Here is a 24609-nt window from a genome sequence, read left to right as displayed (position 1 = left end):
GTCAGTGCATCTGTCACTCTTTAATGGATGTGTGTGAAAATAGACTATGGAAATCCAATTAATTCCACCTGTGATCGTGTGCTGTGCACACACATACTGTATTTACATGTATTCTTGCAGTGCACACATGTACATGTACATGTACATGTGTGTGGAAAAGCCCCACACACCCAAGGAAGGAGGGGTGTGTGCTGCCCACTGTTGGTGAACGTTGTAGCCAGCCTAGCGGGGGTTTTGTGTATAGTTCTGTTCTTTGAGCTTGCCATAGAGCTTCATATATCCACCTGTTTCCGCGAGAATTTACTGTAGCATTTTTTGCGTGACACTTCCGGTTAACAGCAGACATACAAGCTCACGTCGCGTCGCAGATGCTGTGAGCTTGTAGATCACTCTCGGCTGCGGCGCCGGAAGCTGCCTGCACATTCTGCGCAATGCACGATGGGATGTTGGAAAGTTGTGGATACTGAAAGAATATTCCTATGTTTTCTTGTAGTTTTGTGTTATTTTCCCTTTTAAATGTTAGAGTAAACTATACTTTTTACCCAAAATGTTCTCCTAATTTCATGTCAGTTAGCCCTCCACACACACATTTATGTGTTGCCATTGTTCTGTCTCACCTGAATGATGTAGCGCCTCGGCCCTACTCCTCCCGTTCAACAACACCCCCAGGTGACAGGCATCATCCCAACCTGCAGGAGTCGCTAGCACAATGACAGTGAAGATCGTCCTTGCTAGGGCTGTCACGATTACGCCATTTTACATGACGATTAATTCTCACTCAAATAATTGCGATTAACAATTTAATTGTGTTTTTGTCGTTGACAATTACATTTCTGTTTGGCTTTTAGGCTTTGAATTTGCACATGGCAATTATGACACATAACTTAAATAAAGAAATTACTGACATATTTGACAACGTTATACTTAAAAAAGAACATTGATAGTGGAAATAGCCGATCTACAAGCTCACAACGAGTTGTGAGCTTGTAGATCTGCTATTTTTTTTAAGTGTTTGAAACTCAGTGATGTCATTACGTGCGCATCCCTCATCAAAAACTCATTCAAGTCACCCAGGGACTCATTCATGTCATGGTCCTGGGGTCCCGGGGATGCGCCTCCATTGGAGTCCATGTTAAAATAATTTACTGCGTCGCGGTAAAAGAAAAAAAAAGAAATTCCACAGACACAACCATTGTTCATGGGTGAAAGCATCCTACTTTACCCTACGTTAACACAAATAAAATCCAGGTAGAAAGTCTTAAACAGGCGATAGAAACGTAAATGTTTTGATTCCACCGACGTCCGACGCCATTTTGCGCGCGTAAACTTTATATTGAGGACTCATAAAACTTTTCTGGGACCCATTTGAATGACCACCTGTGGGTCCCGGGACCCATTACATTGAAAACCTAGTAACATCACTGGAAACTACTAACATTTCTCAACATGGAAATGATTATGACGATTTTGCAAAATAATTGCAATTACCTCAAATAATTGCGATTAGACGATTATGTAATAATTGTGACAGCCCTAGTCCTCGCCACCTGGCTTCCCTCCCCCAAACACGGTCAATTGAGTTGGTATAAACGTGCGGCTAAGCCGGATGCACCGTGGCGGATTCGAACCCCAGGAGTCTGCGCTAGTGGGCAGGTTGTACTTAACCCCCTCTATGCCAACCAAGTGACCAAGTTTGTGTTATTTAGGTCGTTTATGGAAATGCTCATCTAACTTATGCTAGCTGATTGTTTAAAGGTACAATCTAAATAGCATCGAGCTAATCCAACCACATTGTGTTTTTGCTAGTTGCATGGCCTTTTTGCAGACTGTGTTGGTTGGGAGCAGTTTGATTTGAGCTACATTGTAGCTGTTACAATGTGATAGTAACCGTAACATTCTCTGTATTTCAGTTTTAGAGCTTTACCCACGTATCAATGAAACAGCCTCTTCTTAACATGGGCTTCATGTTCACTGGAAAGACTGTTTGCTGTCTGTCAAACTAGCCAGTCAGTTACACCTAGGGAGGTCAGAATAAGGGGCCATCCTGTCAAAATGGCCATGGAGGATAAAGGCAAGGCAGAGAGGTCTGTCTGTTTGCGTGCTAGCTGGGTGCTAAAGCTAATGGGAGTTGGAGACTCTGCCAAGCAAAGATTCCATGTTTAACAGGATGGCGTGGACAGGGGGCTGCAGAGAGAGAGAGAGAGAGAGAGAGAGAGAGAAACAGAGAAAGAGGTCGGGAGAAAGAAAAGTTGGAAAAGCGAAATAATTTAAGAGAGCAAAGGACACAGAAAGAGAGAGAGATTAAGGCAGGCAGGCAGAGAGAAATGTGAGAAAGAACACGAGAGCAAAAGGACACAGTAAGAGAGGCAGAGAGATTCTGAGAAAAAGAGAGCAAGAGCCAGAAAGAGAGTGAGTGAGCGAGGGAGGGGGGGGGGGGGGGGGTGTAGCGGAATGTGCTGACGCGGCGTTTCTTGTCTGAACTCCCCAAATTAATAATCAGTGGTGGTTTAGCCGAGCCGTGCCAGGAGCAGCAGCCTGCTGCCAAAGCCCCGGCCAAGAGCAGGACCAGACCCTCCCTGTTCCCAGCCCCCACCTAAACCCCTCCCAGCACACGGGCCCCCAGCCCTGGGCCTGAGCGTGGAGAGGCTCTGCCTCCCCCGACCCGGCCCGGGCCAGGGCCTGAAGCCTGGCCGGGGCCTGGCATGCTGCCATGGGGCTTTTGCTTGCTCAGGAGTTTTGATTAAATCCTTTATTGTACTCCGCTCACGCAAAGGGCCAAGGCGAAACGCAGTACAGGACAGCCCAGAGAGGCTAGGGAGGGAGAGAGAGAGAGGGGGAGAAAAGAGAGACTGAGAGAGGGGGGGGTATGAGGTCTCTTTCTCCCCCTCTCTTTCTTTCTATCTTTCTTTCTTTTTTTCTTTCTCCCTCTCGCTTTCTCTCTGACTGAAAAGATGTTTGATTTAGTCTATGGGGAGCTGTAAAGTAGATACAAAGTTTTTGTTCACATCAGCAGTGCTGGATCTGTCTTCTCCCCCACTCTGTTTTCATTCTTCTGACCGAAGCCCCCGTTCTTTGCCTTTGTACTATCTTCTGCTTTTCTTGTTATATGTTATTATTGCAAATGGATGTCCGCTGTAAAATGTATATAAACTAAAATGTACCGTAGTTACTGTAACTGTGCATGAGTGTGTGTGTGCGGCTGCGCGCGTTAATGTCTTAACTTAATTTGTGTTTAGGGTTACATTTAGTTACATACAATGTGAAGTATTGCTGGACAGATTTACTTTGCACTTTTTTTTTTGTCTAACGACCAGTGAAGCCTATACCTCATAGTCATACCACCGCTTCCTCTGATTTTGCAGATAAACCACGACTTTCTACAGGCTGTAGAATATTTGATAAAGTGATTCTTTGTTGACTTTGCCATTGTCTGAATGTTAGCCCCCCCCCCCCACACACACACACACGGTGGACTGCTGGAGGTTGCCTGTCAGAAGCATAACTGTGATCTGTGTGGTTGTTAACAGCTGTTCCGGTGGCAGACCTGAGCGAGCAGTTCACACCACCAGAGACGGCTCCCCCAGCCCTCGTCAGCTTCATCCAGGCCATAGAGAAGAGAGGTACAGCCCTACAAACCAGACAACTCTCTCTCTCTCTCTCTCTCTCTCCGTCTCCCTCTCTCTCTCTGTTTTCCCGTCTCATCTTTCTGTCTCTCCTCCTATCTGTCTGCTTTAGTTGCCTACATGTCCTGAATTCTCACTCTCACGTGCAGTCGTGCACACACTCGTCTTAACCACCCACCTAAACCCTCCAGTTGACCTGGTTCCCCCATGGGTCTATACTTGGTGTTCTTTTTTTCCCTCTACACCAAATCTGTTCGCGGATCTGTTCTATTTTCGCCACATATTCACCTATTATGACATGCCCAAGAATAGGGAACGCTGGGGTTTATGTGGTTAAGAGTCAAATACCGGCATCTAGTATGTTGGGTCTAGCATGGGTACTGTAATGCGGTCATACAAACAGACTAATAGGAAGACACACAGGTGCACCTTTATTCATTGTGTTTCCTACACTGTATGATCTGGAGAGAATTTGACAGACTCATAAGCTGTGTTTTCACTACAGTGCCAGAATCTTTCCAGCTAAGAAAATTGCATAACTTGCTGGAGTGGCAATGGGAGAGACCGTTTTCACATGCCCTCCTTGGCAGCAAAAGTTCTAATATTGCCTGATAAGCGATCGTTTTAATTTGTTTATTTTCGAACGGTAGTACTTTATACTGACTGTAAGCATGCCAGAATCTATCGAAAAAACAGAGGATATCAAACGGTTTTCTCGCATTTTCTTCTTCATTCATTATCACGGAAACAGGTGGAGCTGGCAGATCTGTTTCTAGCCTAAAATCTCAAGACATTTCTGGAATGTCAACTTAATCGATCATTCTTTTTTTGTAAACTGCCACTTATTAAATCATATTAAAAACAGCTGTGTGCTGCCTGCAGGTGTTGCGACTTGCGAGCACTGTGAGCATTCTCCCGTTTCTCAATCTGAGAGAGTGAGACTCTTAACACCCACCCTCTCCCTATGAAGGATTATAACATTGTAGATGGACAAGCCATCCCCATGCAATCATGTATTCTCAGTGTTGTCTCAACATTAATTTGAACAGAAGCATTTTTGTGACTGAACAGTTTTGGCTACAGGTATATGCGCTCGCTCGCTTGTTGAAACCAATGCTTGCTCGACCACGATGACCGTTAGCTTGTTAGCGTTGTCAGTACTTTGATTTCTAACCTTTTCACTACAGGGACATTTATATTCCGCAAACATTATTAGGAAGCTTGCCATAAGATTCGGAACACCAAAACCTCCGCCACACAAGATCAGTGCCCGTTTTCACATGAAATGAATTTCAAAATGTCCACTATACTTCCTGCACTTTGGCACTATCACTTTGGCACTATGTGAAAACATATTATAGTCAAATTATGCCCTTAAGTTTTTATTTTTAATTTTATACTTAGTTGCATGGCGGACTGGTGTCAATAGCAGACCCACAAGCTCACAAAGTGAGGTCTTGTTAGATGGTAGATGTAGATGTGCTACTTTTGGCAAATTTAGATTTTCTTTCTTTTAATTATTATTTAATAATTTTAACTTTTGAAAATATTTTCCCATAATGACATGGCCAAAATAGGGACACAGAGTTAAACAAACATCTTTCGAGGAAGTGTAACATTGCAGTGTAACAGTGCATTCTCAGTCTGGTTTTTGCATCACTGAGTGCCCAGTAGCAGCAGCAGCAGTCCATTCACACTGCTTTATTAACAAATTACACTCAGGAGGACTCCATTCACAGTTCTGTGAACTTTTTTCTCCCCTCGCTCTCTTTCTCTCTCTCTCTCTCCCCCTTCCTCTCTTTTTGCCTCTCTCTCACACACACACACACACACACACACACACACACACACACAAGAACGTAGACTCTCAGATGAGTGCATGCATAGCATTGTACCCAATCACACGCACAAGCTAGTTCATACAAAAACCTTTTACTTTTTTCTTTTACTTTTTTTTGCCCATACAAGACTGCCATGGACTGCCATATCAGTTTATTTTGGATTCATGTCAATTCGTGTTTTAAGATATTTAACCACTTAAACAATACTTAAACCTGACGTTTCACTCAGTACTTAGTCTTCTTTTTTCCATCGACACCAAGCCATTTTGCCAAAAATAGACGATCTACAAGTTCGCAGAATATGGACGCTAGGGTTCAAAAGAAAATGAAAAAAGTTTCTATCACACAAAGATTTGGAGGACCCCCTGTAGTAACTCTAAGGACCCCATAGGGGTCCCGGACCCCCTGTTGAAGACCCCTGCTTTAGAGTATAGTATATACATTCATGGATGTATTTTGTCTTCGTAATGCATTGAATGCCCAGTTGCGCCTTTAATTCTACATTATTCCTCCCTTCTTCTAGGAACATGGTTCTGAAATGCACTACTCTGCCATGTTCTTCTCCCTTTCTTTTCTACTCTGCTTTGCTCTATTCTGCTGTTTTTTTGTACTTTACACATCTTACAGTATATTATCTAATGTTAATATACAGTATGTATTAAATGTTTTCCTATTATCTACCCTATTGTCTTTAAGGTCTGGACTCTAAAACACTGTACAGGACTTCTGGCTCACCTCCAGACAGTCCAGTATACAGCCTGAGTACTGGTGAGTTGGCAGTTCAATGGTAACATTACTTCACTAAGATATTAGATCACTCTCTACTTTGTAGCCTGTAAATTAGATTACAGGTAGTTGGGTAGTGATAATAAGATAACAATCATTGATTGATAAGCAATACTGAGAGTTTTGAGTTTTTATATAACAATGAAAGTACTTGTTAAGGACATTTTGCTTGTTGCCAAGTACTATCTGCAGATATATCTGAGTGAAAACTTGTAAGCAGATGTCTGCTAAGCAACTTTAAAGACTTAAAGAAATATTGATATCCTGGTCAGCTACCCTGTAATATACCAATTAAAAAACTGAAATTACAATTTAAATAGCATGTAACATGCTACACATTTTAATCTGTATACTTTAGTGAACTGTCTTCGACCAACATAAAGCACCAATTACTGTATAAATAACATGTCATTTCTCATACATAACTCTCTGGTCTCTGGAGTGGACCAACTTCTTCAACACTCAAACACTTCAGAAAAACATACCGTAACTTTCTATTGGCCTCTTCAACTGTAACAGTGTTTTTTCAACCCTTTTCATGTCACGGTCCATTATGTATTGGGCATTTGAGCCATGGACCACCTTTTGATGAGATTTAGCCGTTTTACATAGATTGTGCATTACATTCACCCACACATTCATACACCGATGGCGGAGGAAACCATGCAAGGCACCAACCTGCTCACCGGGAGCAACTAGGGTTCAGAGTCTTGCTCAAGGACTCTTCGATATTAACTCAGGGGGAGCCCGGATTTGAAATGGGGACCCTTTGTGCTCTAATGACAGTTTCTCTACCCCTGAGCTATGCCGCCCGGGCATTGTTGTCGTTGGATACGATTTTGTCCACAATTCCATGCTGTTTTGATGTGGTACCATAGGAGAGACTACAGGCAACATTGATCAAAACAACAATTCTTCTACATTCTCTAATTGTGTAGACTTCTTAAGTAATGCATATGGTTAACAATAATTGAACTCTTGAGAGAGCGAAAAATAAAATCAAATGGATCCGTACAGGTCCATTTGGTTTCATTTTACACTCTCTAGAGTTAAAGATCTGATAAGGGTCCATTTGGTTACCAACTCTCCATCATTTAGCTGTGGAACACCTGGAACCCCATCAAGGACCACTGGTTGAGAACCACAGATCTATAAGATAGAAATGACACCATAATGGGCGCCCGCTCGCCTAGCGGTCCAGGTGCATACCACACAGGCTCTGATGCATGACAGTGTGTCGCGGGTTCGAGTCCCGTTCCCGACGACCTTAGCTGCGTGTCACTCCCCATCTCTCTCCCCATTTCCTGTCAGTATACTGTCCTATCAATAAAGGCATAAAAGCCCAAAAACGAATCTTTAAAAAAATAAATGCCACCATAACAATGCATGCACCTCAATGTACAGTATGCTATTGCTTATTATGAATAATTGTTCATACTGTATATAGGGCTGTCACGATATGACATTTTACATGACGATTAATTGTCACTCAAATAATTGGCGATTAACGATTTAATTGTATTTTTGTCATTGACAATTACATTTCTGTTTGGCTTTTAGGCTTTGAAGTTGCACATGGCAGATATGACACAAAACCTAAATACACAAAGAAATTACTAACATATTCGACAACTTACTACTTAAAAAATAACATTGATAGTGGAAATAGCCCATCTACAAGCTCACAACGCGTCGCGATGCGACGCGTTGTGAGCTTGTAGATCTGCTATTTCCACTATTTCTGACATTTTTCAACATTCACGATTATGACGATTATGACAAAATAATTGCGATAATGTCAAATAATCACGATTAGACGATTACCTGTATGTAATAATTGTGACAGCCCTAACTGTATAGTATTAATTGGCAGATTTAACACGCGTGTGTGTATTGGTCTGTGTTGCGTGTACAGAGAGTGAGCTGGCTGAGAACGACATAGGCTACCTGTCGGGGTGCGTCCTGAGCTACCTGAGCGACCTCCCTTCAGCCGTCGTCCCCGCCGCCGTCTACTCAGACCTGCAGGCTGCCGTCACGTTGCAGCAGCAGCAGCTGCTACAGCAGTCTACAGGTCAGTGTTAACCACGTCAACCCAGCTGGCAGCAGGGCAAGCACGCCAGCAGGGAGGGAAATAGTCAGGGGACATTATAGTCTGGGGCTGGGGGGGGGAGGGGGTTGGTTGTGTGAGCCGATCTCTCACACTGACGGGAGAACAACTTTGTTCCGGGCGATATGAGGGCTGGGCGATATGACTTCAAATCAATATCACGATTACAATTCATAAGTATAATACAGGCCCTACGTGGTTAATCAGACTAATCGATTTAGTTGAGTATAAAAAATGTAAAAAAAAAACCTTTTCATTTCAATATATTTTTGGTTAATTGCCCAGCCCTAATACGACGTACCGGTATACCCACCTTTTTTGTACCAGTGGCACACACGTGCCCTCACAGGCATGGGTGTGCACGCGTGTGTGTGTGTGTGTGTGTGTGCAAGACTGCGTTCCCATACTGTCACACTGTTTTTATCGTTTATTTACTGTGTAAGTATGGGGTGGGGGAGGATTGCAGGGACTGGGGTAACAACTCAGATTGATAGGCTGATTAAAGTTTTTTAATCTATTGAGACTATTCACTCTCAAAACCGGTTCGTCCAGTCTACAATGAACTGGAAACCATGGCATTTCAGGTGTTAATGTCTTTAATGTTTGTCTGTCTCCATTTCTTCTCTTTTGTCTCTGGTCTGCAATTTATTAACCTGAATGGAAACCAACTAATTAACTGAAACTAAAATAGTTAAATAAAAAACAAATTGACAAGACTAGAATTGTATAATTCAGTCTTGTACATCGGTTACATTCACCAAAAGAAAAACATGTTATGGCGTGTTGTGAGCTTGTAGATCCGTTATGTTCACTGGAAGGATTTGGTGTACCGTCCCAGTGGCCCCCAGTCACTCAAATATATACGATTTACTGTAAGTGGTTAACTATTAGCAGGAGCAAAGACCCTCATTTTGAAAAGATATTCTTTCGTGCAAGTATTTGTGCTTGTGATCAAATACATTCATGGGGTCAAAAATTCAACCTCACAACACGGTACATCGCCAAGTAACCCCCCTCCCCCCCCCCCCTCCCACCACCACCCACATGCACTTATGCACTCCCAAAACATTTGACATGAGCTGCCGATGACGTGTTTGCTTTGTGCGGGGAGAATGTCGCCTTTCATAGCTTCAATGCATCCAATCTGAGTAAAAGGTTTGCACGAGGCCCAGAAATGAGCTCAGCCATGAGCTGCTGCTGCTGCTGACTGAGGTAGGTTGACCGTCTCAGCCCCAGAGAATGGAGCCAAGTGTGGAGAGGCGATGAGCTCATCGAGGCATGTCAGCAATGCTGCAGCTGATTCTCCTGAGCACAGTACATTATCCAGTTATACTTGGCCTGTTTACCTTTTTCACCCCGGCCAGGGTACGATCGAGGATATCATCAGAACACACACTTGCCTAATACTAATGACTTGAACCCTAGCATCCCAATGGAGGGTATGCGCATGCATAAAGTGAATGGCAATTCGAGTGGCAAATCGGGTGGCAGAGTGAGTGGCAAAGTGAGTTTAACATCATTTAACGTTGTTAAATGCAATCAGATAGGACTTTTCTGTTTGGATGTATGGGCTGTCAAGGCCAGAAAGTATGTTTTTGCCACTCAGTAGGCGTTCCTGCGCAACTTCCGGGTATGATGATGATGTCACGCGCATACCCTCTATTCTGGGGGTATTTTGGGTGAAGATATTTAGTGTAGAGCGAAAAAAGGAGGAGGCATAGTATAGAGCCCTTGGGAATCCGGTCAACAAAGTATAGGAGTCCTGGTAAGGTCCAAACGTGTGCACACACCTGGCATGGAATACTACGCGCAAATTCCTCATTTCTTTGTTTGACAACTTTGTGTTGGGCATTGCCATTGCAAAGGATAAACACCATCCATCAGATACTGCCAAGCAGTAAGACTATGTTACCTGCACCTGCGACTTACTATGAATTCAGCATCACTTTAAGATACCATAAAATATGATTGAAATTCACCTCTTTGTCAGATGGCGCTGTGGCGGGCAGTCGGGGTCGAGAGGTGAGCCAGGTCCTGGAGAACTCCACCAGTGTGCCGCTCCACCACCACCTCACCCTGCAGTACGTCTTGACTCACCTGGCTAAGGTCACCCAGGCACAAGTCTACAACGGCCTGGACACACACACACTGGGGCAGATCTTTGGACCGCTGCTGATAAGGACAGACCCATCCAGTTCAGAGTGAGTTAAGGCAGCTCTTCACCGTGCAGATTCGGCCACAAGTTGCCGTCGGCACCTTGTTGGCAAGAAACACTTGCCGCGGGGACCCATTGATGAAGAACTGAGCATGTTCAGTCGTTTGCTGTCCTTGCTAGGAGTCGGCAAGTAATGAAATACCAGTGGTGGAAAAAGTACTCACATGACTAAACTTTTTCAATAAATTCAGTGGAGTAAAAGTACAATATTTGGATCCGAGATGTAGTGGAGTAGAAGTAAAAGTAATTGAAAATTGGAAATACTCCAGTAAATTACAAACCCCTCAAAATTGTACTTAAGTACAGTACTTAAGTAAATGTACTTAGTTACTTTACACCACTGTGTTCATGTTGTTTACGTTAAAGCTAAGAGTGTTGCCAGATTCTGTGAGTGAAACAGGCGACCAGGTCTGTGAAAACAAGCCCAAAAGAAGTTTCATCCCTTGAGCCTTACATCAGCTAGCCCATACTAAAGCAACCTGCAACTATGAATATTTACAATTTATAAGCGACTTTAAAGGAAAGCAAGCCCAAAGTCGCTAGCAGACCTGGCAACACATCAGTGCAAAAACAATGTTCTTTTGGCCGACTAGAGTTTGTGCTTAGTTTGTGCCAACTAAATGGCACAGACTGCCAGTCTGAAGGAGTTGCAAAGAGTCTCTTGTAGTCTGTTTGGTGAAGAGCCACCTTTAGGTGCAGTGTCATCAAATGACCAGGAACTTAAAGTATATAACACTTAATTAGCGGTTTGGGTTGTTTTGCGATGATGTAACTCCAAATATTGGCAAATATATCTTCAATAGTTGCTCCATTGATTACAAATCTGAGTACATTCAGAGCAGGTGTTTATCCGATTTGTCAGGCTGTTCTCCTGAAGCTGCTTAAGATTGACTGATTTGCTGATTGATTGGCAGGTTTTCATTGGAGGAGGACTTCCCTGCCCTGGTGGTGGAGAGGCTGCTGATTGAGAGGACAGCAGAGTATGATGTCACCCCCCCAGGTAACATGATGTATACTATAGTAAACCTTAACCAGAGTATGATGTCACCCCCCCAGGTAACATGATGTATACTATAGTAAACCTTAACCAGGAGCATATTTGTTTTATGCTACAGTACACCCAGCAATACTACTGTCTGTTTAATTGTTGCTAAAATCATTGAGATAAACGATTTAATTGCATTCCTGTCGTTGGAATATTAGGAATATATATTACATCTCTGTCTGACTTTTAGGCAGCTTAAAAAAAAGGTGCACAAGGCAGACAAAGAGTTCAGTTAACACGCATGGTATTACTGTGCAGCGCTGTTGGACAGTGTAGAAGAGACACAAGCAAAGCAAGGGGTGACATGCAAGTCTCTGAGAGCTGGAATTGAACCAGGGACACTGTGGTTATGTGGTTGGCGCACTAACCCGCTGAGTCACCCGGGCCTTGCCAGTGATATAACATGCACTGTAAAATCCTGAGTGGTAGTTTAACTCAGAGAGTGTACAAATCTACAAATCTAATCTCCATTTGGTTACATTTGTACATGCTTGGCGGTATAAATGACTGAATGAACACTGAGGATTTTACTGTATACCCTTCTATTTTATTACAGCTACTAAACAACCTCCATTTTAATCTGCATTAAGAGGGTTCACTCACACCACATTAAATATGTTAGCACAGTGGATGACTCTTAATGATTAATATTTACTTAACAATTTCAACCTGGAGTCTGTATTTCGGGCACATCATTATAGTCAAAATCTTACCAAAAGATCTCCACACATTTCAAAGATTTAAAGATGTTTTAATTTTCTAAAAAGGCCTTAAATTCATACTGTGTAGGGATATAAAGCTATATGCTACTATTTCATGGTTCAAACGTTAGATTTGAACAATATTGTGTATTGTGCATAATATAACAAGCTAATGTCCTGTTCTATGCATCCTAATGTCATTTCATAATTGTGTAAAGCATATTGAATTGCCTTGTTGTTGAAATGTGCTTCATAAATACAATTGCCTTGCCTTGCCTTGCCTAAGGTAGACTGACCTTAATTCAGCAAATGTTGACCTCTGTATGATCTCATGAAGCCATTAACTGAGAAAAGAAATTACAGTTTTTAATGACTTTCAATCATTCAGCTCTCCCAGCCAAGCCATTGAAGTCTAAATCTACGCCAACAGCCATGACAGAGATATGCAGCCTGTTGAATGAAGCTGAGTGGTACTGGGGAGAGATCTCTAGGTAAAACGCACGCACACGCACGCACGCACGCACGCACGCACACACACACACACACACACACACACACACACACACACACACACACTCACACCTCTTCCCACACTGCAGACTGCACACTTTGTTTTCACTGCAGTGTTAAACTCAAGTGAGTTCTATTATATGAGAACATTTTGTCACCTTCATGCAATAAAATCTCAGTTTGCTTCCTTGGGTATAATTACTGGTCGTTTCAACAGTATGCGAATGTTGGTGTCTGTTTTCAGAGAGGAGGTGAATGAGAAGCTGCGAGACACGCCTGATGGTACATTTCTGGTCCGTGACGCCTCCAGTAAACTGGAGGGAGAATACACCCTCACCCTCAGGTCAGCTGCACACGATGTTGTCTGCCTTCATTTCATGTGTCTGACATTATAGCTACAATCTGTAATGCTTATGGTAATTGCAGTGATGGCTAAACTACAATAAAGATGGCAGTGTATCTAGTGTCCAATCCTGTGCACTGTCTGCTTCAAACACCACTGGTTGACATTGTCAACCAGTGGTGTCTTATCCCGACACCAAGGTCTATACATTTCTCACTGAGTGGGCAGAAGTGGACAAAGCACCGCTCGGCTCGTGCACTTCCTCGGCTAGCGCATTGATCTGGCTGAAGTCCGCTTCTGACTGCGTGCCTGCCTCTTTTAGATTTTGAATTGTTTTCAATGTATTTCATGGTGTTTTCAAAGCCTACATGGGTCTGCATTATGTGTCAAGTGACGCTGACTACTGATTGATTTATTGTGACATACTTACCAGTACATTACCCAGTGACACCAAGTGGGTCCTGACCAAGTTTCATGTACGCTGTAAAACAGCTGCTCCTACTTGTTAATTCTTCTCTTTTGTTTTTGTGTACTGTTATTTAAGTTCTTATAAATGCAAACCAATTTGACCTTTTTTCCATGTTTTCGATTCCTTGCTTATTAAAACGTATCCTCTCACCTCTTCTTCATCCCCTACAGGAAAGGAGGGAACAACAAATTGATAAAGATCTACCACCGAGAGGGCAAGTATGGCTTCTCCGAGCCCCTCACTTTCGTGTCTGTGGTGGAGCTCATCAACCACTACCGCCATGAGTCCTTGGCCCAGTACAACGCCAAGCTGGACACCAAGCTCTTCTACCCCATCTCCAAGTACCAACAGGTGGGGGGGCTCATATACACAGTGCTGCTGTGCCACATCTTTAGATTTTAACGTCTCAAAACCTAAAATCCTCAAAACTCAAAATCTCAGTGTGTGAGCACAGTCAAGTCAAGATGCAAATTAATTGTCATGCTTTGTTAGCTTCAGTGCAATGACATGCGCCGTCACGAAATAAGGACATCAAGTTTATCTACCATCAAAGTCTTCACTTATCTTGCTTTCTGTGCTACTGCATGTGCGCAGATACTGTATGCACTCCAGTGGAAAGTGAGTCATTGTTGTGTTTTTCTATGATGTGGCCACCAGTTGGTGAAGGAGACCAGCATTGAGGAGGTGGGAGAACAACTGAAGATCTACCACGAGCAGTGGCAGGAGAAGAGTCGCGAGTACGACTCCCTGTATGAGGAATATACACGCACCTCACAGGTATCTGAATGTGTCTCTTGCTCGCTCTCTCTCTCTCTCTCCCTCTCTCTCTCTCTCTCTCTCTCTCTCTCTCACACACACACAGCATTCATTCAGGAACTACTGTGTAATTTAAGACACTCTCAATCACATTTGAATTTCGCTGATCTCTCTCTGTACCTTCACCCTCTTCCACAGGAGCTGCAGATGAAGCGGACCGCCATTGAGGCCTTCAACGAGACCATCAAGATCTTCGAGGAGCAGTGCGAGACCCAGGAACGCTACAGCCGAGAGTGTCTGGAGCGGTTCCAACGAGAGGGTAACGAGAAGGAGATCCAGAAGTAAGTGAGACAGAGCTTGTACGAAGCGCAGTCACCATGTACTTGACAGCAGTTGATGTCAGTCAACTGTTGTCAACCACACATGCACAACTTAGACTGTATATAACTTAAGCTTTCAGTCAGTGTTACAGCTGACATCTATATTTATTTTGAGATATAATTGATTTACCTAATCAAAACAAGCCCGGTGATTTGCAGTCAGGTTGATCTGAGTTTTAAGAAAGCTCTGACTAAACAAAAACACTGATAGAAATATTTATTACGCTGCATTGTCTGGAACAAAACTCATTGTATTCTCTCAAATCAGGATCCAGAGCAACTCGGAACGCCTGAAGTCTCGAGTGACGGAGATCCACGACAGCAAGCGGAAGCTGGAGCAGGACCTGAGGCAGCAGGTCAATGACAACAGAGAGATTGACAAGAAGATGAACAGCCTCAAGCCCGACCTCATGCAACTCCGCAAGATCAGGGATCAGTACCTGATGTAAGTTCCAGTCACAGACACAGCGTGATTTTAACCCATTTACGAACTGTGCTCACACAACGTAGTCTTACAATACATTAGAGGACAGTAACTAATGCCTACCTAAGTGTGCAGCTACATACCCTACTTTCACCTATAGCCAAACTTTTAAACATAGCTCCATCTTTAAAAGAACAACCTTGTGTTTTTCCCCTCATATTATACTTTTTGTGATGACATTTGGTCATTCTGGACACACACACTCAACGACACTCAATATCCTGAGATGGTTTTGGACATACGCCCGACAGTGACGATATGTGGTACATAGAGAAAGCCAGTAATATCTAACCAGTGGTGGACTTCACTTTGCAGATGGTTGACTCAAAAGGGGACACGGCAGAAGAAAATCAATGAATGGCTGGATATCAAGAATGACGCTGACGAGTAAGTGTATGACATTTAACATCTGATCATAGAGGGTTTGTACCGGCGCTGGAAGGCCTTGAATATGCTTGATTTCTATTTATTTGTTGATTTTATATTTTAACCCCATGGATACAGTGGAAAATACTCAAATGCTCAAATCAGTTTGCATAGGTGATGAATCTAATAAAAAAAAACATTGTCTAGTTCTTAAGTGTAATTTACAGACAGAGATGCGGTTGTTGGATTAGTTGCTACCATGCTTAACCTGCAAGGATGCACGAAATGGGGATGAGTTTGACTTTTGAAAACCTGTGCAAACCTTGTGATCTGTAACTAAACATTTGTCCTTGTAACAACTGAGAGATCCAGAAATGCAACTTGTAATTGAAGTACTCAACAGGCTTCCGAGTTTGGCTTCAAACTGCCTCCTCGTTGCTGCAAGGCAAGGATGGAAAGGTCAAGAAGGTGGCAAAACAAGTTTCCTTATCTTGTCTTTATCTCAGGAATCTCAAAATAAATGAATGCTCCTTTGTCTCTACGTATATCTCCAGCTCCTACTCGCTGGTGGAGGAGGATGAGGGCTCGCCCCACCACGACGAGTGCACTTGGTACGTAGGTGACATCAAACGCACCCAAGCCGAGGAGATGCTGAGAGGAAAATCTGACGGGACCTTCCTCATCCGAGAGAGCCAGTCACAGAAGGGCTCCTTTGCTTGCTCTGTAGTGTGAGTTTATTGAAGTTATGTGTTATCTTTTACTCTATATTACACTTTTCTTCCAATTCCTCAATAAGTTAACCACTTAAACCCTATATACTTCATTCTCCTCTACACCAAATCTTTTGGCCAAAAATGGCAAATCTGCAAGCTCACAACACGTTGTGTTGTGACCTGTTACAAGCTTGTAGATCTGCTATTTTCTGTGTGTTAGACCATGCCCAGAATAGGGACGCTAGGGTTCTTGTGGTTAAGCCCTCAATTTGTAGTATTTGTAGGAATACAACCCAGCTGTGAACACAGCAACAAGTAGAAGTAAAGTGTCCATTAAACTGAACAACATTTCTCTCCTGGTCTTCCAGTGTGGAGGGCGACGCCAAGCACTGTGTCATTTACAAGACAGCCACGGGCTACGGCTTCGCAGAGCCCTACAACCTCTACTCCTCCCTCAGAGACCTGGTGCTCCACTACAAAAACGTCTCCTTGGTCCAACACAACGACCAGCTGAATGTAAACCTAGCCTACCCGGTTCTGGCCCGTTCACCCAATCAAAACCAGCACCCCAGATGAGCTACCCACACCACATCCCTTCTCCCAGCCAGGGTGGGAAGAAAATGTAATTTTTTTTTTTGTTCATTCACATTGAAAAAGAAAAAGAAAAAAGAATAACAATAATCAACCTATGAACAGTGGTTATCAACCTGTTGACGTGGCTGCTAGACTTGGAGGATTCACCAGCCATGGCCATAACTGAGTGACGTTTGGCGGGTGCTTGACGGTGCTTTTCTTTTTTCCCCACTCTGGCCACGGCCCAGCAGAGGGCGCTCCTCTCTGCTAACAGCACGGCATCAAAACAACATAAAGCACAGAAATACCAACGACTAAGCACTGTACGGTTCACATGGTGCGCATGGCGCCTTAGCCAGTACACCTATACGGTGTCAGTTACAGTATAAGAAAACTGTGAGAGAAGATGTCATTGATATGTACCAACAACATCAACAAAACAGCCTAGACTAAATGTTGTTAAACAAGGTCACTAAAAGCACACAGAAAACAATTTAAGCCTCAGACCATTGTTTAAAAAAAACAGAGATGTAGAGAGATGAAGGAGAACAGGCTGTCGGACGAGGGGGAACGCCAAACTATTTCTTTTCCTGCTTTGGCCTTGCCTGCTAACTTGCTGTAGACAAAGGCCCTGAGCTGTCATCCCCAGACTGCCTGCTAAAGTCTCCTTAGACAAAGGCCTGAGCTAGCTGTCAACCCCCAGGAAAAGGACTGGCTTTTGGCTATTAGACCGGGCTGCTCGCATTGCTTCACACCACGATGGGCGACTGAGAAACCTTGGACCAGCGGGGGAAGTAGTCACTGGAGCTTGGAGGAACTTGTGTTGTTTGGGTGAGGGGAGGGGAGGGGAGAGAATGCTGCGGTTGTGGGAGTTAATTGTGTTAGAGGGTTCTAAACTGTTAGATTCGATTTAAAGCTTGCTTAAGTGCCATAGTAATAGCCTTGACTGACCACGAGCCTGTGTCACAAGAATGAGGGCCTACATCGAGGAACGGATGGAGAGAGGGAAAGACGGAAGGTAGGGGCTTTCTGGAGAAAGCGACAGTGTAAAAAAAAACTGCTTTATATATTTTTATTGAATAGATCAAGCTGCTGTGATTGGTCTCTCTCTCTCCCTTTCACTCCTTGGCTCTCTGTGAATTTGTTGATAAGGTACAGCATCATAGATTTACACGGTACAAGCTTTGGTGTATTGTGAGTATACATACTGTAATCACAATACACTAAAGAAAATGGTACATTGATGAATGCAGTTGACTAGGATTCAGGTTCAACTCATGGATCATTGAGAGACTGCACCAAGTGTGTTTCTTTTTGTTTTGTTGTTGTTTAAAACTTATACTTGCTTCTTCTTCCTCTTAATACTGTAGCCGCCTGTAGCCACTGACTTCAGGTATAACTGTTAGTGTTGTTCTAAATGTGTTTATTTCTATATGCTAATGACACTTAAAAAGAGCATCTGTCTATGTGATTCTGATATCTTCAGTACTGTATGTGCTTTGTCTCTAGCTAGGAAGACTGTTTTACTGGTACAACATTCTTTGCAGATGTTTTATTTTGTTTATATTTTTTGGACACAGATTTACTCTTGGTACTTGGCCACAAAAACACACTGCTCTTGATTTTTCTTTTTTGTATGCGTGCGAGAGGCCTGATTCACAGTGCTGGAGAATATTGTACAAAGTGAGAAAATTGAAATCTAGGTGTAACGTAGCGCAGGTAAACAGGAGCATGCAGTCAGTACAGTATTTGACACTGATGCATTTTGATGGCTATAATTCTTAGTTTCCATCATTTTGCTATGCTCTCAGATTCTGCTTGGAGGACGCACAGTATCCAGCTAATGTGAGCCAAATGAAGGATGTCTTTTCATGTAGCAAGAGAAAAAAGAACCATGTCCTTTTGCCATTCAACACAGCCACACTTGACTGAGAGACTATTTGCTCTACAGTATGCATGAACTCCTTCTTTTGGGATTTTCCTTTTTGTTTTGTTTTTACTTGGCACCTGTGCTCGATACTCGTGCTGTCTATATTTTCTTTCAGTGCTTTTGTGTTGTGTCTTAGGATCAAGCACAAGACAGTAGTATGTGAATGAGACTAGGTTTTAGATACAGACACACTTCCGAGAGCAACTCCTTCCCCCATGTTCTGTGTTGTAGCAGTGACTTCCTGCTGTTCCTTTATGCCCGATTTATACTTGGCCGCGCATCGTGTTTCGCGTGTTGCAATTATGTATAAATCAGGCTTTATGTTCATGTGGCTGGAAGCAACGCTTCCCCAACCAATTCTTTTGTTCTATCTCTATTTCAAAGCACAGTCCTTTTGCCTGGAAATGGAACTATTGAGTTATCGTTTTGTGGTTGATGAAAAGGTCACGGCGACAACAGGCATCACGTAATGACATTTAGTACATTTAATCTGGTTGGTTGATTTAAGTGGTGCTTTTTTTTTTATTCCTGGAGATGAAAATAATTCATCTCCAGAGTTTCCCCACTTATAGTAGTCCCAGTTTGCCAAAAAAGAAAGAAAGAATAATAATAAAAAAAAGAAACATGGTATTTTTGTAGAATGTGTGTAGAATAGTTTACAGTAGTCGGGAATGGGAAATTATGAAAAAGAAAGAAAAAATACATATTTTTTTGGAGAGTTGCATGTTTGGCATTTTAGACTTTTTTTTATTTTAGAGTTGGGTAGGGATGAAAGACATTTTGAGTTCAATCAAAAATAATCAACAGTACTGTACTGAGTGCTTTGCACAGTTCTTGGCAAGAAAACAACCAAGAATTAAACTAGAAGTGACAGTGGTGTTTCTGATGAGAGACTAGAGAGGGCTTAAAAAAATAGAAATAAATCAGAAAGATTTAGAAGTGCCTTTTGTCATGTAGAATTGAGCTCATCTCTTCTCCTCTGTTGTTGAGGCTTTGCTCCTGGAGATGGCGCCATCGCCACATGCTGTGCTCCCTGTTTCATACTGTATTTTGTCAGCGATCTAGGCTTAGAATAACTCAAATGAGCATACATAGTTGTCATATATGTGTGTGTGTGTGTGTGTGTGTGTGTGTGTGTGTGTGTGTATATGAGCGTGTGTGTTTGTGCGTGTGTGTGTGTGTGTGTGTGTGTGTGTGTGTGTGTGTGTGTGTGTGTGTGTGTGTTTGTGCGTGTGTGTGTGTGTGTGTGTGTGTGTGTGTGTGTGTGTGTGTGTGTGTGTGTGTGTGTGTGTGTGTATACGTAGGTACGTACGTACGTACGTAGGTGTGTGTGTCCAGGCATGTGGTTGTATGTGTGCATGAGTGCGAGCATGTCATAGATATGAGAGTATTTTTTTAGTTGTGCCTCTTTGTTACGTATTCAATAGCTGTTACATATTCATTCTTTTTATGGTGGGGGCTCTACAGTAGCTTGATGGTCATTCTCGTGGAATACACAAGCTAGCTTTTCTTTGGTGTATTGTTAGATACAGTTCATGATTGAATAAGAACCCACGTTATATAGAAATGTGAATAATACACATCGGTAGCCCAGTCAGAGCAGTTTGTTCGAAGCTTAAGCTCATTTGATAAGCTCCCAAGTGATACGCATGCAGTATTTCTCACAGTGTTTCATATTTCAAGTCAGTTCCCTCTGAACTTATGATCTGGTTGAGCCATCCTCCATTTCTGACACGTGTACGGTACTGTCGGTCGGACCAACATGTTTGTGATTGCACTTTTATTTTCCGTTCCACACACGCCCTCCCTGACCAGTGTATCTAACTTCCAACACCGTAAAGACTGACTTTAAGGAGCCTCAGTGAAGCTCACTAGTCCATGATAGTGTTTTTGTTTGTTGTGTTAAGTTCTTTCTTTGCAGTTTGTCACCAATGGTTGACATTCTCACTTTGTCGTTATTAGTGTACACAATATACACTTTACATTTGGTTGGATGTGTGTTTGGTCTGGTCCTGTTTAACAAACCATGGCAGAATGATCGCCACATCCCTAGTTCATTATACAATTAGTTTTACAGTATACAACTCTCCTGTATAGTACAAATGACCACATGTAGTAACTGTTCTCAAATCATCAAGAGCTACTGGCTCATTGTACAATATTTAGTCACTTTGCGAATCTGTCCCATCTTAACAGGCCATTTAATCTCACATGAAGGCTCTTCAAAGTATACATTTATTTTCAATGTTGGCAGAGTGAGTTTAAATTGATTCCAAAGCAGCTCCATTTGCAGCACACATTTTCATGAATCAGAGGTTATCATATTGAAGCAAGTTAAGGGATTTTCCTTTATTTCAAGGTGGAAAAATGTACCGTCATGAAAAGTGAATGCAAGATTTTATACCTTGTCAAGATGGATGTTTGTTGAAATGGATTTGATTTGTCTTTGGCCTGATGTGGATGCATTGTGGAGTAGACTGTACCTCTCCTGTAGCCATGGAGTCATGGCTGCATGAGATGGACCCATTACACAAATGTATCATTGTGCTTGGACGCTGAGCCCAAATTCTAAGCCTGCTTTCGTTAGCTGCAACTCTCACCCGGTTTGTGTCAGCGCTTCTTGCAGGAAAAAAAAAACAAAAAAACAATTTGCTTTTATGATACACCATTAGTAAAATTATTTTTTTCACTATCTTCAGTACACACTGTAAAAATATTTTTCTTGAAATGGCCTCAAAAATGAAGCACATCTGTCGCTGAATGCAGGAACAGGCGTACATTTGGTGTCTATTTAGGTGTGAAGAAATGAGAGGCGTACTATAAAATGAAATATTTTGAAATATATCTTAAGATATCTATATTTTTGGATTCTATACTTCTGATTTGGATTATGCTTGAAACCAATCAGAAACGGAGGCTTTGATGTGAACGTGATCTGTCGACTTGCTCTGCAGCTGCTTTCATATTCAACAGGTCGAGCAGTTCTTTTTTTGAAGCGCAGGCATTTATATTAATCAGCCACGAGCTTCATCCTGATCAGCAACAAACAGATCCAGTTGATCTATGTTAATATAAAGCAATGAGCATGATTATTGAGAGCATTCAGAGGATGAGGCGAGCTCATCTATATATGTTAATATTTACAGAGCTGAGTCTATTTGTAAAACAACAGTTTATTTTTTAATGCGGTCTTGGCTGCTTTGCATTTATTACAGACATTTGAGGGGAGTTGTTGCTTTCTTTCTCTTAACGTGAGAATCTATACATTTAAAAGAAATTTCAGCTGAATGATAATAGGTTTGTGTTTGTGATGAGGCAATTTGAAAATGTCACCGACAAGGTCTACACTTGTGGGTGCAACGAACACGATAGGTTTCTACCATAGAGATGTACCATAGAGCGGACGCTAATACTATTATGCCTTGTTTATACTTGATTGCACATCATGTCGCACACCTTAACTAGCAGCTCTACAAGCTCACAATGCATGGTAATACTACGTTGTGTTGTGAGCTTGTAGATCTGCTATTATAGGTGTGCGACACCAGCGCACAACTATCAGACTTTACATTGTGCCACAACGTACAGTAAGCCATTTTTAACATTACATCCAACTGTGGTGTATTTCTATGGTAACTGTTTTCAAAAGGGGCATTCATTCTGGAGCAATATATTTAGACAACCCAGACAATATTAGGCAGATGATAAAACTAGTACAATAATCTGGCCAAACCTTAAATACAACCGAGGTACAGTACACTATGTATGTCATGGTTCAGAAGCACTCCTTTGAAATACATAGACCTTTGTACATGGAACAATGATGGCATTAGGAAGTGTTCGTTTATGGTGCCTGAGTATTTTTTCTTATTTTTTATTTTGGCTTTTTTAAAAAGCTGATAGATTTGTCTGTCCAAATGTTTTTGTTTGTTTATATCTGTTAATGATAACCTTACAGAACCTATAAAGAAAAAAATAAGCTAGCTTGAATTTTTTCCTCCATACAGAAAAAATACAAATGTTTACGATATGTAATTAACCAAATAGCAAGTATGCATTTGAAAATCAATCTGTCTGTCCCTTAAAGTGGCTGCGATAGATTGATTTGATTTATATTTCTTTTTTTTTCTTCTGTCATTTTAAACTTGAAAATGTTATGACTGCTTGTTCTCTTTTCTGTTTTCACTTTTTTTTACTCATCTAGACAGTGCTCCCTCAATATGACAGCATAGCAGTTGTTATCAGAACCAATACATTCAACAAGATGTTTAGAGTGTATAGATAGAATGGTATGGTCTGCTCGCATTGGTCCACCTTGTTCAGTTTCTATATTCTGTACCTGACTATTTCATCTTACACTGAGCCTTGTATATGCCGGACTGAATCCCAACTTGGGATATGTTTGAATACATCATGGTAGACTTATATGCAAGTGTTACACTTGCACACAGTAAGTAAGGTGTGGTCTTAAAAAGAAAAAATCAGGACTCAGGTCAGAATTGTTTTCGTTCTTTCAGAATCCCCATGTTGTGTGAAGAGTCAGTAGAGGTTGCATGCCTGTGTAGTGAAAATGCCGGTGTAGTTTTGGGACAATTCAACTGAGTAGGTTTAGGAAGAGGCATTCTTTGTTTTTCACAAAACAAACCATATCAGACAAGAACAGGGAGAAAAAACTAAACACTAAAAGTTGCTCTGTCAGATAGTATAGCTTCCTGCAAAACCAAAAATCTTCCCAAATTCTTGACACACCCTTGCTTACTCAGCAATCATGATGACTCAGATGATTCAGACTACACTTTCATTTCCCTTTTGCAGCATGTGTCTAGTCTCTTCAATCACCGCAGCCTTCATCCTGAAAGGTTGCTTGCTTGTTTGATTCGATGTGACTGTCGTAGTATTTCTCACTGGTGTATTATAGTAGTACATATTCACAAACCCGCCCAATACTACTTTGGAGACAGTATTGACTGGGATAAACTGAGCAGCTTTTTGGTCACCACTTCCTTGACCCCGGAACATGTCTCTATAGTATAGAGACATGTTACATGACAACATCATTTGATATATGTACTTTGTATACTTTACTCCATGTCTCAGCTAAAAAGAACAGATTTTCAACCTTCAGTTAAGAAATCTGCTATTTTAAAGGAGCAATATGGGTGGAGGTGTTATTTAACTACAAGTCATTGAGATCACTCCCTCAAGCCTGATTCATAAGTAGGTGTACGACAGTGTCGCATGCTGAACATAACTGATCTACAAGCCCACTGCACGTTGCAAACATAACGTGTTGTGAGTTTGTAGATCTGCTATTTTTGGTGCGTTGTACGACAAAGTATAAATCAGGCTTTGTAAACCATAGTGACAAATATTAAGCAAACAGTTTGGAAGATCATTGGCTTGCTTCATTTCTTCATTTACACCCAACTGTTTCTCCTATGTTGTCCAAATATTTGCTCAGTATATCATGGTCTAAACAACACACACACATACATTGTGTTGTATGTTTTCTTATTGTAGTGTGATGTGGTCTTCTCTTTGTTTTTCAAAATGGTGAATGGAAAATGAATGGGACAGTCAGATAAAGCTACTCTACACCAAAGTGCAATTGAACTCAGAGGGAGCACTGTCGTTACAGCCAGTGGAGGCCCGCTGGCTGTGGTGTGCACAATCTATGTATGTATGATGATTCTTGTTTCTCTTCCCTCGTGTTTTTCTTTCCTCTTTCAGTCTGTCGTAATTCAGATGCATTTCTCTCTCCTGTTCT

General features: G+C 42.0%; 1 protein-coding gene across 1 annotated transcript in view; it reads left to right on the top strand.

The window, feature by feature from the left end:
* pik3r2 (phosphoinositide-3-kinase, regulatory subunit 2 (beta)) overlaps positions 1–17738 on the top strand; it is a 44128-nt gene extending 26390 nt beyond the window's left edge. The window contains exons 3-16 of the mRNA XM_080726642.1: positions 3528–3620; positions 6161–6232; positions 8166–8321; positions 10348–10558; positions 11487–11572; positions 12707–12809; positions 13073–13171; positions 13811–13991; positions 14298–14417; positions 14595–14737; positions 15045–15221; positions 15576–15647; positions 16181–16354; positions 16708–17738. Coding sequence (XP_080582768.1) covers positions 3528–3620; positions 6161–6232; positions 8166–8321; positions 10348–10558; positions 11487–11572; positions 12707–12809; positions 13073–13171; positions 13811–13991; positions 14298–14417; positions 14595–14737; positions 15045–15221; positions 15576–15647; positions 16181–16354; positions 16708–16915 — 1895 coding nt within the window. The 3' untranslated portion in view covers positions 16916–17738. The remainder of the gene's footprint in view (positions 1–3527; positions 3621–6160; positions 6233–8165; positions 8322–10347; positions 10559–11486; positions 11573–12706; positions 12810–13072; positions 13172–13810; positions 13992–14297; positions 14418–14594; positions 14738–15044; positions 15222–15575; positions 15648–16180; positions 16355–16707) is intronic.
* Positions 17739–24609: the final 6871 nt, after the last annotated feature.

This window comes from Nannobrachium achirus, assembly GCF_963921795.1.
Source record: "Nannobrachium achirus genome assembly, chromosome: 5".
Classification (NCBI taxonomy): Eukaryota; Metazoa; Chordata; class Actinopteri; order Myctophiformes; family Myctophidae; genus Nannobrachium; species Nannobrachium achirus.
The sequence above is the reverse complement of the archived record's forward strand: the minus strand, read 5'-3'. Positions and strand labels throughout refer to the sequence as shown.